Source organism: Paramisgurnus dabryanus, chromosome 2 (genome assembly GCF_030506205.2).
Source record: "Paramisgurnus dabryanus chromosome 2, PD_genome_1.1, whole genome shotgun sequence".
Taxonomy (NCBI): domain Eukaryota; kingdom Metazoa; phylum Chordata; class Actinopteri; order Cypriniformes; family Cobitidae; genus Paramisgurnus; species Paramisgurnus dabryanus.
This window is the reverse complement of record NC_133338.1, coordinates 58993183-59006018: the sequence shown is the minus strand read 5'-3', so window position 1 is coordinate 59006018 and position 12836 is coordinate 58993183. Positions and strand designations below refer to the sequence as shown.

General features: G+C 38.9%; 1 protein-coding gene across 1 annotated transcript in view; it reads left to right on the top strand.

Annotated features, from left to right (window-relative positions):
* LOC141281573 (uncharacterized) overlaps nt 1-12836 on the top strand; it is a 34920-nt gene that overhangs the window by 7201 nt on the left and 14883 nt on the right. Inside the window, exon 2 of the mRNA XM_073813448.1 lies at nt 9278-9910. Coding sequence (XP_073669549.1) covers nt 9278-9910 — 633 coding nt within the window. The remainder of the gene's footprint in view (nt 1-9277; nt 9911-12836) is intronic.

Genomic DNA, 12836 nt, shown 5'->3' with positions numbered 1-12836 from the left:
CCTTTAAAACCACCAAAAATTTGGATTTTGATGAGCTGAATTTGTATAGAATGTGTAATTGATAACTTTTTAACAGTGTACCCCTCCAAGCAAAGTCATTGTGTAGGGCCTACACAATAATACATTAACAAGTCATTAATTTATGTTAGTTTATGAGTAGTTAACGATGAGTTAATAATGATGTGCCCCTTCAAGTAAAGTCATGACCTAATCATACATTAACAAATCATGAATTTTTGTTAGTTTATGAGTAGTTAACGATGAGTTAGTAATGATGTGCCCCCTCAAGTAAAGTCATGACCTAATCATACATTAACAAATCATGAATTTATGTTAGTTTATGAGTAGTTAACGATGAGTTAGTAATGATGTGCCCCCTCAAGTAAAGTCATGACCTAATCATACCATAACAAATCATGAATTTATGTTAGTTTATGAGTAGTTAACGATGAGTTAGTAATGATGTGCCCTCTTAGTAAAGTCATGACCTTATCATACATTAACAAATAAAAATATAAGTTACCCAGTGGCGGAGGCATAAAGTGTTTTTGATAGGTGGGCATCTATACATCTGCGGGCCAGAAAAATTCACATACTTTTTTAACTTGCGTTAATTGGGAAGATAAAATGACTGTGTTTTTTCCGTCAGTTTTGTACATTTTAGATGGAATTACGTTATTCAATCTAACTGTATTACAATCGGCCGTCTCTCAAACAGAAGGCTGCATCCTCCGGAGGTCGGATATGCAGGCTGCATACGTCATTAAGCTTGGTTTATTTCAATTAAATAAGCATAACATTCGCAAGTCATAAGCATATTACAACGATTAACGATTAACTATTTAAGCATTGAGCATTTACTTAGCTAAACGCCCGTGGCTTACCTAAGCACTGGTTCTGAAACAGAGGACCCAGAAGCAAAAAATATCAACACTGCTTTATTGAAAATCAACTTAAACAGTCCAGTCGGGCCGTCGAGTCCCGAGCCACCAAGAGCGAGTTAACTTTAGTGTTGCTGGTGTACACCGTTTTTATTTAGAAGTCTTTTCTTTACCGCAGTGATCCACACGTTCACACACGAATCTGCTACTCAGTGCAATCTAACCTACCGCGCTCTCTTCAAACCCGCCTCTTCCGCTCTAGATGACAGCAGCCATTGGTGGACGGAAAGCAAGACATTACCGTAATAAACCATATATTGCCAAAAAGCGCAATTTGTTTTCTTTAGGAGCAATTCTAATTTTTTGATAGTTCAAATGGTTGAAGAATTACGGTTTGAATGAAAAAACAATGTATTTCCATGAATCTGATTGGGTGGGCAAGCTGTCAATCCACCCGTAGATCCGCCCCTGGCTGAACGCTGATCCTGATACAATGCGAAAAATGTATTAAACAATAATTAAAATAACAACAAGATAACATTTTAATAGCTTTCACAAATAAACTGGTATGATTGACGGTTTGATGGTCTTTATATGAACACTATACATTTGGCATTGTGACTTTGGTTAACATGTTTTTCATTTCTGAGGAATAGTCAGAATGATTTTAACTGAAATATTTTGACAGCGCCAAAAGCAGCAGACCACAAGTGTAACGAGCGGACAGCCTGTTGTAGGCCGTAACGTTTACATCCACCTTCCTTTTGATTTTGCAATCTACATTGACAAGCACACAAAAATAGAGAACAATTATCTTACATAATAAAATACTTTAACTACCTGCTATCTTGGTATTGTGAGCACTAAAATTATAAGTGGAACATTTTATGCATCTTTATTTGACCTCAAACAAAGCATCAGATCCTGCAAACCGTTGGGAACCACTGTTCTAGAGCATGTTTGATTTCGGTTACCCAAAGTGTTAATTAATGCATTAACTAACAAACATGTATTAATGTGTAGTTAAGGTGGCTGTAATTCATGCATGAATTCATATGACTCATGACATAGTTATGGTTAGTTATTGATTAGTACATGGCTTAACTTATCATTACTTCATATTAAAGTAATTATTAATTTATGTATTAGTACATGATTATTCATGTACTGTTATTGTAAAGTGTTACCAAATGATGTGAAAATCATTCTGCCTACTCATTCACATAAAACAATATATTGATTTAGAAATTGTAAGACACTTTTTGTTTAGAGTGGCCGTATGCGAGAAGGATTGATTGAAAGCGAAAGTGAATAACTGTGTCTAACACTGTACAACATGTAACAGATATCCGCCATTACGGGAAGTCACACGTACTCGTTTGTAAATAAGCATGTAAACAATATATGGAATCATATTACAGCACACACTTAAAAGATCCAGCAGTGCAGCATTTCTGAAAGTTGCCATGAAGGATACGAAAGTGAATAACTGTGTTTAACACTGTACAGCATGTAACAGTTATCCGCCATCGTTTGTTAACAATGCAAAAGTTTTTCAATACGAAAAGTGCAGTCTGCTGAGGTCGCTTATGTAGGCTGAACTGCACAAGCCATAAGCATATTACATGATAGCAAATATAAATGAGGATAAATTAACTGTTACTTACTTCAAGTATATATCCTCCTCCAGTGCGTCCTCCATTGTTCTTCTTCTTAGGTAACGTTAAGAAAAACGCTTCTCTTCCTCAATGTCCAGACATAAATGAAGATATTCCTCACGTGTGTGTATAAGGTTTATAATCATATATAAACAATATTTGTTTTCGATTATAATTAGTTTGTTTAAAAGCAGACATTTCAGACTTTCTTTGGATATGTGTATCATGTTTGTGTGACGAGTATTCGCGGAGTTTCAACTGATTTTTGTAACGTGATTTGAGAGACAGCTGACGGAGACAGAAATGTCTAAATGTGCACCCTGTTTATTTTCTTTATTTGACAAAAACACAAAGATCTATTGTTATTGTGAATGTACACAAATTATAAAAGACCCTTCAGAGTTTCAAATGATGTCAAACACGTAAGTGTATGATTATTAATGATGGAGTATTTTAAGTTGATTCTGCTATGATAAGGAGAAAACACGTCAAAACGCAGCGCCACCTTTTTGGACCCCTGCGGGTTAACTAGAATAATTTGAGAATAAACATGAGCACTCTCAAAATGTCCATTGAAAGTTATTTCTCGTACGTAATGAAGAACAGTAGAAAAATTAGATATCTTTGAAAAAGCTGCAGAGTAAAAAAGATTCGGAAACATAATTGAGGACATAAACCAAAAATTAGTTTCACTATACTGTATGTATGCTGTTTGAACTGTGCTTTGATATCACTGCATAAAGACCATTTTTTATTTTTTGATGTGCCCGGCCCCGAAGCCGAATACTTTATTCGGAAGGGCACGGATAATAGCTTCAAAACGAATAACGAATTCATCCGAATAACAGAAAAAAAAAATATTAGGCCTGACATAATCACGTATTTACTGGAACAGCGCTATGTTAACAACTCCTTAAAGCACACATAATATGTGTGTGAAGTGAATGAGTGCAATCTATAAAATGACATGAATGACATTTCCTTTGTGTCCCTTATTTAGAAACGCAAGCTGTTTTGGAATTAGTTTACAATCTTAAAAACGCTGCTAATATCAAACTTCTTTTAACCCAACTGTAAAAAATGACACTTTTAGATTTTTTTTTTTTTACACAAGACCAGAAAACCTTGATAAAATGCTGCACTCTGATAATAAAATATTCGTTAATAACTCCGTGTGACTTCGTTCACAGAAGATCTTTTAATTACTTCAAGTTGAAGCATGCTATGTGAATATAAAATAAATAAGTAAATAGATAAAAATATGAAAATGTAACATTTTAAAAGCAAAATTTAAACTGAAGATAACTATGACATGAATTGCAATTAAAATACAAATAAAGAAAGTAAATAATAACTAAATCATTGGAATTAAATCTTTTTAATTACCTTATTGTTTAAAATCATGTTGCTTGTTTGAACTAAGTCAAAACTGATTTTTAAATAATAGAGCATACTGTTATTTGCAATTTAAAAACGAATATCTGATTATTTGTTAATTTAGATGACGATTAATGAGAATGTTTTTTTTTAACAATTTGTTCTGTTCGCGCAAACGCTGTATAGATAATAATGAGCTCAGCAAGTTTGTTGTAATGCTTATTATCCTTTCGTAAATTCTTTTCAAAACAGATGTTTTTTTAACTATTCCATCAGTGTACGTACTTGCGTGTCGATCTGTGCGTTGCATTTCGGATCTGTCAGTCAGCGCGAGTCGTGTTGATCTTAATAACTTTTTAACATAAATCAGTCCCGAACTTTATCTCTCTTAATAACTCTTTAAACATCAAGCAAGTCCTGCATTTTATTTTCAAATTCCTGCATGTTATTAAACGGAAACCAAGATGTCAGACATGAAACGCATCTTAGTATATAAGGTTAATAATTTCACTCTCAGAAAAAGTACAAATAAGGATCATTTTAGCTGTTTAATTATAGTATTTGAATGGCTAGACGAGGGATTAATGTAGGCTACTTATTTTCTGAAAACCTCCCACTCATTTAGACAGAATGGGTCACATTACTGTGCAGAAAGACACAATAAACGCTTAAAGGTGATGTACAGTCAACGCGCTCTCAAGTTCAACGCACATAGGCATAATCTGTATAAGGGTTTGAAAATGAGAAGTTTGTTTCCCATGCGTATTAGTAATGAGAATCAAGTTATTTGTCTTTTTGATTAAATTTTTTAAATATTATTTTAATAAATATTTACAGTTATTTAAGTTATAATTATAATAAAAGCAAAAATTCATTTTAAATGCCATTTCTTGTAATATGACAAACTTCTGGTTTAAGACCCGCCCACTTCCGGTTCTATCCGAATACAAATACAGATACAAATAATTTTGGGATTGTTACAGATACAAATACAGATACAAATACTGACTCCGCTGCACACCCCAATTTTTTTACCATATTGTGAAATGAGAGACATGTCATAGTCGACTCAAGTCCTTCACACTCAAGTAAATTAAAAAAAACTGCTTATTAAATGCATCAATCCTATTTAATGTACATTTCCATGACAATGAAGTCCATAATGATGAAATTGGCTTGCTTCATGTTCAGAGATCATATACATATTCAATTTGGGTATCTCTCTTCACAAGTGTTTAAGAAAAAGTTAATTTATTTCAAGATTTTTTTCTCACCCCATTGGCATTTTTATTTATTTATTTATTGCTTGCTTCATGTTCAGAGATCATATACATATTCAATTTGGGTATCTCTCTTCACAAGTGTTTAAGAAAAAGTTAATTTATTCCAAGATTTTTTTCTCACCCCATTGGCATTTTTATTTATTTATTTATTGCTTATTTTATGCACAAATATGATACATAATATCATATATATATATATATATATATATATGTGTGTGTGTGTGTGGGTATGTGTGTGTATGTATATATTTATATATATACATAACTTGTATATTTTTGTCTAAAAATAATTTTAGGATTTTTACATATTTGTACTAAAATCTAGACAAAAGTCCTAAAAAAGGAAATTTTTTGCAGTTTTAACGTGCTAGAACAGACAAATACTATGAGGAACATGTTTTCAAACTTGAGTAATCTTACCAGGTGGTGAGCTAGAAATGAGCAATAGTTGAAATATTGACACATCACATATTCAAGCAGTCATTAAACATTTAAAAATCTGACAACAGCTTCATCATAATGCAGCAGAATGAAGCACATAGTTTATCAAAGATCTTCCTCCTGTAAACTTGGTCATTAGTATAAAGTATGTGATTTATATGATTAAAACACTTCAGATATTTTAACCATGCTGTGAAGTCAGAGACAAAAAAAAATCATTATTGCTGCCAAGCAAGGATTATTACACCACAGAGGTCACAAAACAGTTTAAACAACAAAAAAACAATATAAACATTTCCATATGCCAAATATAAAAATAAATACGCCTATTAGACTGGTTTACTTTAACGGATTGTTTATCAGTCTTAAAACTATGGGCCCTAACTTGCACCCAGCGCAATTAACTTTGTCAGTGACGCATGTATTATTCGTATTTTGCACCGGCGCACAGCGGGTTTTTCCCTCCACAGACGCACGTTGGCAAACTAGGGAATGAACTTGCGCTCCCTGGGCGGTTCAGCGCACAAAAGGAGGCGTGTTGCGGCGCAAACCATCCCTGATGCTATTTTGCAGTTTCAAAAATAGTTTTGAATTATTGTGTGGCTGCATTAAAAAATTCTCATGCAAATAACGATTAAAATATTTTCATAAGTTTGTTGTGTGGCTGTATTACGTTTATTTTATGTAAATAATAATTAAAATGTTTTTATAAGAAATCTTAATGTATATGAACTTGATTTGTAAGAGTACTTTTGGGTTGGACCTTGGTTGCGTTTCTTGGGTCCGATTTCAAAGCCCCCAAACCCTTTCAGTGGTGAGGGTGGACGCAGCGATGTCCTCTGCTGGCGTCAGGTGCTGCGTAGAGGCAGATCCCTCTCGTTACACGGCGTGCCCGATTTATGCTGGCAAGCTTTGGATTCCCCGTTTCCTGAAATCATTGTAGCGCTTGGCGCAACGATGGGGATGCCAGCTGATGAGACAATTGTGGCTATTTCCTCTCACGCCTGTTTAACCTACGCTGATTTGGGCGGGTTTCTCCTATCCCCATACAAAACAACTTCTCTGTCTTTGACTGCTCTTACAAGAACGTCGGTCTCCTCGGCTGTGAACCCCTTGGCGTGCGCCTGGTAAATCCGTCATAATAATAGCAACCTGCCATGGAACTTGCGCCCTTGCGTTTAAAGGGAATGTTGGATAGCGTTCTGATTGGTTTACTTGACGTTACGCCCAAACTACACCTATGAATAATGAACCTACTTCAGACAAACCCCTTATTGATTTGCGCCTGATGCAAGAGTTATTTCTCCCGCCGGGAAAATAGCAACAGCGCCAAAGATCCGCCAAATAACTCACTTGCGCTTTGCGTTTCGGACTTGCGTTTCAGATCGTTAAAAAAGGGCCCTATATGTTAAACAGACAAATTAATTATTAAATTCACTATGCAGTCTGCTGTTTAAAAACCACTAATTTTGCATGACATAAAGAGGTTTTTACTAAGAGTAAATTAAAGCAAACAAAACCTGCAGTGCACAGCATTAATGAGTACACCCCTTTGAAAATTAAGATTTTTCTCCATTTGTTTGGAAATATGAGACCAATTTGCTTTCTATTTTACAAAACAGTTTTATTTAAAATTTATTTTTATTAACAAAAGAGTAAAAGTCACTGACCATCTTTAGGACACAAAAAATAACTAATTTTAATCAAATGGGGTAATGCAAAAATGAGTACACCCTGATGAATATGTGTAATTAACAGGAATTCACTAGGAAATGATGAATATAATTGGTGGCCACAGGATAACTGGCAATTGAGGTGGTATTTAAGAGAGAAAATCCACTCTCATGTAATGGTGACAGAAGAGCACCACATGGTAAAGAAATGTCTCAAGACATGAGATATAAAATAATTTCTTTGCACAAAATGGTAAAGGTTTCAAGATAATTAGTTAAGCGTTGCTAATAAGTTTGAATACTGTCACGAAAGGAATCCAAAAATTAAAAAAGGATGGACTTGTGAGAAGCTCTCTGTGATCTCCAGGACGTTTACTGAAGTTAACACCACGTCAAGAGTGTTCTGTGATGAGAGATGTTGAAAAAAATCATCATGTAAGTTCAGCACAGTTGGCTAAGCATTAGAACGTCAATCTGGGGGGTTTCCTGTGACAACACACGACGGACGTACAGTGCAAAGAAGAGGCATGCATGGCAGTCATTCATAGAGGAAGGCACTGGTAAAGCCAATGCACAAAAAGCCTTTTGCTAGAGCTCATATTGAGAAAAGTAAAGACTATTGGGTCTCTAACTCTCTATACTTTGGAGTAATGAGACAAAGATTAATCTTTATGGCTCTGAGTTGTTCCAAACTGTATGGTGGTGTGGCAAAGGTGAAGAGTACAATGAAAAATGCATGGTACCAAAAGTAAAGCATGGTGGTGGCAGTGCTCTTTTGTGGGCTTGCATGAGTGCTGCAGGTGTCGGAGAGTTGAATTTTATAGACGGCATCATGAATACACAGATGTACTGTGAAATACTTAGAGAGATGTTATTACCATCACTCTGTGTCGTTGGTCACCAGGCAATCTTTTAACATGATTGTGACCCAAAACACATATCTAAGGTCACTAATTCATTTTAGAAGAAGCACAGGGTAAAAATGATTCAGACCTCAACCCCAGGTTGAGCTATGGGGAGTTCTAAAAAGACAAGCAGAACATCATTTTCAAGGTCATTGTTCAAGAATGGAGGATTAAAGATGTAACTGTATGTTGTCAACTTCTTTATTCAATGTCTAGAAGAATAAGTGCTGTTTTTAAAAAAAGAATGGAGGCCATACAAAATATTAGATTGCTTTTTTAAAATAATTTTTGTAGGGTGTACTCATTTTTGCATAACCTCATTTGATTTAAATGTGATATTTTTAAAAGTCACTTTCACTCTTATGTTAAGAAACATACATGTTTAATAAAACTGGGGTGTAAAAATATAGCAAATTGGTCAAATATTTACTAACAAATGAAGAAAAATCTTAATTTTCAAAATGGTTGTTCTCATTTATGCTGTGCACTGTATATAATCAATTATGAGTCTAACTCAGGATATCTGTCCTATGCTGCAAATCAGATACATCAATAAGATTAACAGGATAGTAATATTAATTCATTTACACTTCAATCACAGTGTCAACTACAGCTGCACCAATAAACACAACAGTTGCACCAACAACCATGACAGCAGCACCAACAACCACAACACAAGCAACAACTACCACAACACAATCACCAACAACCACAACACAAGCACCAACAACCACATCAGTTTTACCAACAACGACAAAAGCTGCACTAACAACCACAACAGAAACCTCAACAACCACAACAGCTGTACCAACAACCACAACACAAGCCCCCAAAACCACAACAGAAACCCCGAAAACCATAACAGCTGCACCAACAACCACAACAGCTGCACCAACAACCACAACACAAGCACTAACAACCAAAACACAAGCCCCAACAACCATGACAACTGCACCAACAACCACTACAGCTGCAACAACAACCACTACAGCTGCAACAACAACCACAACACAAGCACCCACTACCACAACACAAGCATCATCAACCACAACAACACAGAAACCAACAACAATAACACAAGCACCAACAACAACGACAGCTACACCAACAACAACTACAGCTGCCCCAACAACCACAACACTTGCACCAACAATCACGACAGTTGCACCAACAACCACAACAGCTGCACCAACAACCACAACACAATCTCCAACAACCACGACAGCTACACCAAACTCCACGACAGTAGCACCAACAACCACAACAGCTGCACCAACAACCACAACACAATCTCCAACAACCACGACAGCTACACCAACAACAACTACAGCTGCACCAAACACCACAACACAAGCACCAACAACAACAACAACAACACAAGCACCAACAATCATGACAGCTGCACCAACAACCACAACAGCTGCACCAACAACTACGATACAAGCCCCAAGAACCACGACAGCTACACCAACAACAACTACAGCTGCACCAATAACCACAACACAAGCACCAACAACCACGACAGCTACACCAACAACTACAGCTGCACAAACATCCACGACAGCTGCACCAGCAACCACAACAGTTGCACCAACAACTACAACACAAGCCCCAACAACCAAAACACATGCCCCAACAACCACAACACAAGCACCAACAACCACAACACAAATGCGAATATCCACAACTGCTGCACCAACAACCACAATTCAAGCAACAACAACCACAACAGCTGCACCAACAACCACAATTCAAGCAGCAACAACCACAACACAAGCACCAACAACCACGACAGTTGCACCAACAACACAAGCACCAAAATCCACATCTGCTGCACCAACAACCATGACAGTTGCACCAACAACCACAACAGTTGCATCAACATCCACGACAGCAGCATCAACAACCACGACAGCTGCACCAACTACCACGACAGCTGCACAAACTACAATGACAGCTGCACCAACAACCACAACACAAGGGCCAACAACCACAGCAGTTGCATCAACAACCACAACACAAGCACCAACAACCACAACAGTTGCACCAACAACACAAGCACCAAAATCCACATCTGCTGCACCAACAACCATGACAGTTGCACTAACAACCCCAACTGCTGCACCAACAACCACAACAGTTGCACCAACATCCACGACAGCAGCATCAACAACCACGACATATGCACCAACTACCACGACAGCTGCACAAACTACCACGACAGCTGCACCAACAACCACAACACAAGGGCCAACAGCCACAGCAGTTGCATCAACAACCACAACACAAGCACCAACAACCATAGCAGTTGCACCAACAACCACAACAGCTGCACCGACAACCACAACAGCTGCACCGACAACCACAACAGCTGCACCAACAACCACAACAGCTGCACCGACAACCACAACAGCTGCACCAACAACCAAAACAGCTGCACCAACAACCACAACACAAGCACCAACAACCACAACAGCTGCACCAACAACCACAACACAAGCACCAACAACCACAACAGCTGCACCGACAACCACAACAGCTCCCTCAACAACCACAATTCAAGCAACAACAACCACAACACAAACACCAACTACAGCACAAGCACCAACAACCACAACAGCTGCACCAACTACCACAACACAAGCACCAACAATCACAACACAAGCACCAACAACCACAACAGTTGCACACACAACCACAAGAGCTGCACAAACACCTATAAAACAAGTCCCAACAACCACGACAGCTACACCATCGATAACTACAGCTGCAACAACAACCACAACACAAGCACCAATAACCATGACACAATCACCATCCACCACAACAGCTGCATCAACAACAACTAGACTTGCACCAACAACCACAACACAAGTGCCAAAAACCACAACAGTTGCACAAACAACCACAACAGCTGCACCAACAACCACAACAAAAGTGCCAACAACCACGACAGCTGCACCAACAACCACGACAGCTGCACCAACAACCACAACAGCTGCACCAACAACCACAACAAAAGTGCCAACAACCACGACAGCGGCACCAACAACCACGACAACTGCACCAACAAGCACGGCAGCTGCACCAACAACCACGATAGCTGCAACAACATCCACTGCAGCTGCAACAACAACCATGACATCTGCACAAACATCCACTACAGCTGCACCAACAACCACGACGGCTGCAACAACAACCACAACACAAGCACCAACAACCACGCCAGATGCACCAACAACCACAACAGCTGCACCAACAACCACAACACAAGCACCAACAACCACAACACAAGCACCAAAAACCACAACACAAGCACCAACAACCACAACACAAGCACCAACAACCACAAGAACAGCTGCACCGACAACCACAACAGCTCCCTCAACAACCACAATTCAAGCAGCAACAACAACCATGACAGTTACACCAACAACCACAACACAAGCACCAACAACCACAACAGTTGAACCAACAACACATGCACCAAAATCCACATCTGCTGCACCAACAACCATGACAGTTGCACCAACAACCCCAACTGCTGCACCAACAACCACAACAGTTGCACCAACAACCACAACACAAGCACCAACATCCACGACAGCAGCATCAACAACCACGACAGCTGCACCAACTACCACAACAGCTGCACAAACTACCACGACAGCTGCACCAACAACCACAACACAAGGGCCAACAACCATAGCATTTGCACCAACAACCACAAGAGCTGCACTCACAACCACAACAGCTGCACCGACAAACACAACAGCTGCACCAACAACCACAACAGCTGCACCAACAACCACAACAGCTGCACCAACAACTACAATACAAGCCCCAACAACCACGACAGCTACACCAACAACAACTACAGCTGCACAAACAACCACAACACAAGCACCAACAACCACGAAAGCTACACCAACAACTACAGCTGCACAAACATCCACGACAGCTGCACCAGCAACCACAACAGTTGCACCAACAACTACAACACAAGCCCCAACAACCAAAACACAAGCACCAACTACAACACAAGCACCAACAACCACAATTCAAGCAACAACAACCACAACAGTTGCACCAACGACCACAATTCAAGCAGCAACAACCATGACAGTTGCACAAACAACCACAACACAAGCACCAACATCCACGACAGTTGCACCAACAACACAAGCACCAAAATCCACATCTGATGCACCAACAACCATGACAGTTGCACCAACAACCCCAACTGCTGCACCAACAATCACAACAGTTGCACCGACAACCACAACACAAGCACCAACAACCACAACAGCTGCGCCAACAACCACAACACAAGCACCAACAACCACAACAGCTGCACCAACAACCACAACAGCTGCACCAACAACCACAACACAAGCACCAACAACCACAACAGCTGCACCTACAACCACAACAGCTCCCTCAACAACCACAATTCAAGCAACAACAACCACAACAGCTGCACCAACGACCACAATTCAAGCAGCAACAACCATGACAGTTGAACCCACAACCACAACACAAACACCAACTACAGAACAAGCACCAACATTCACAACAGCTGCACCAACTACCACAACACAAGCACCAACAACCACAA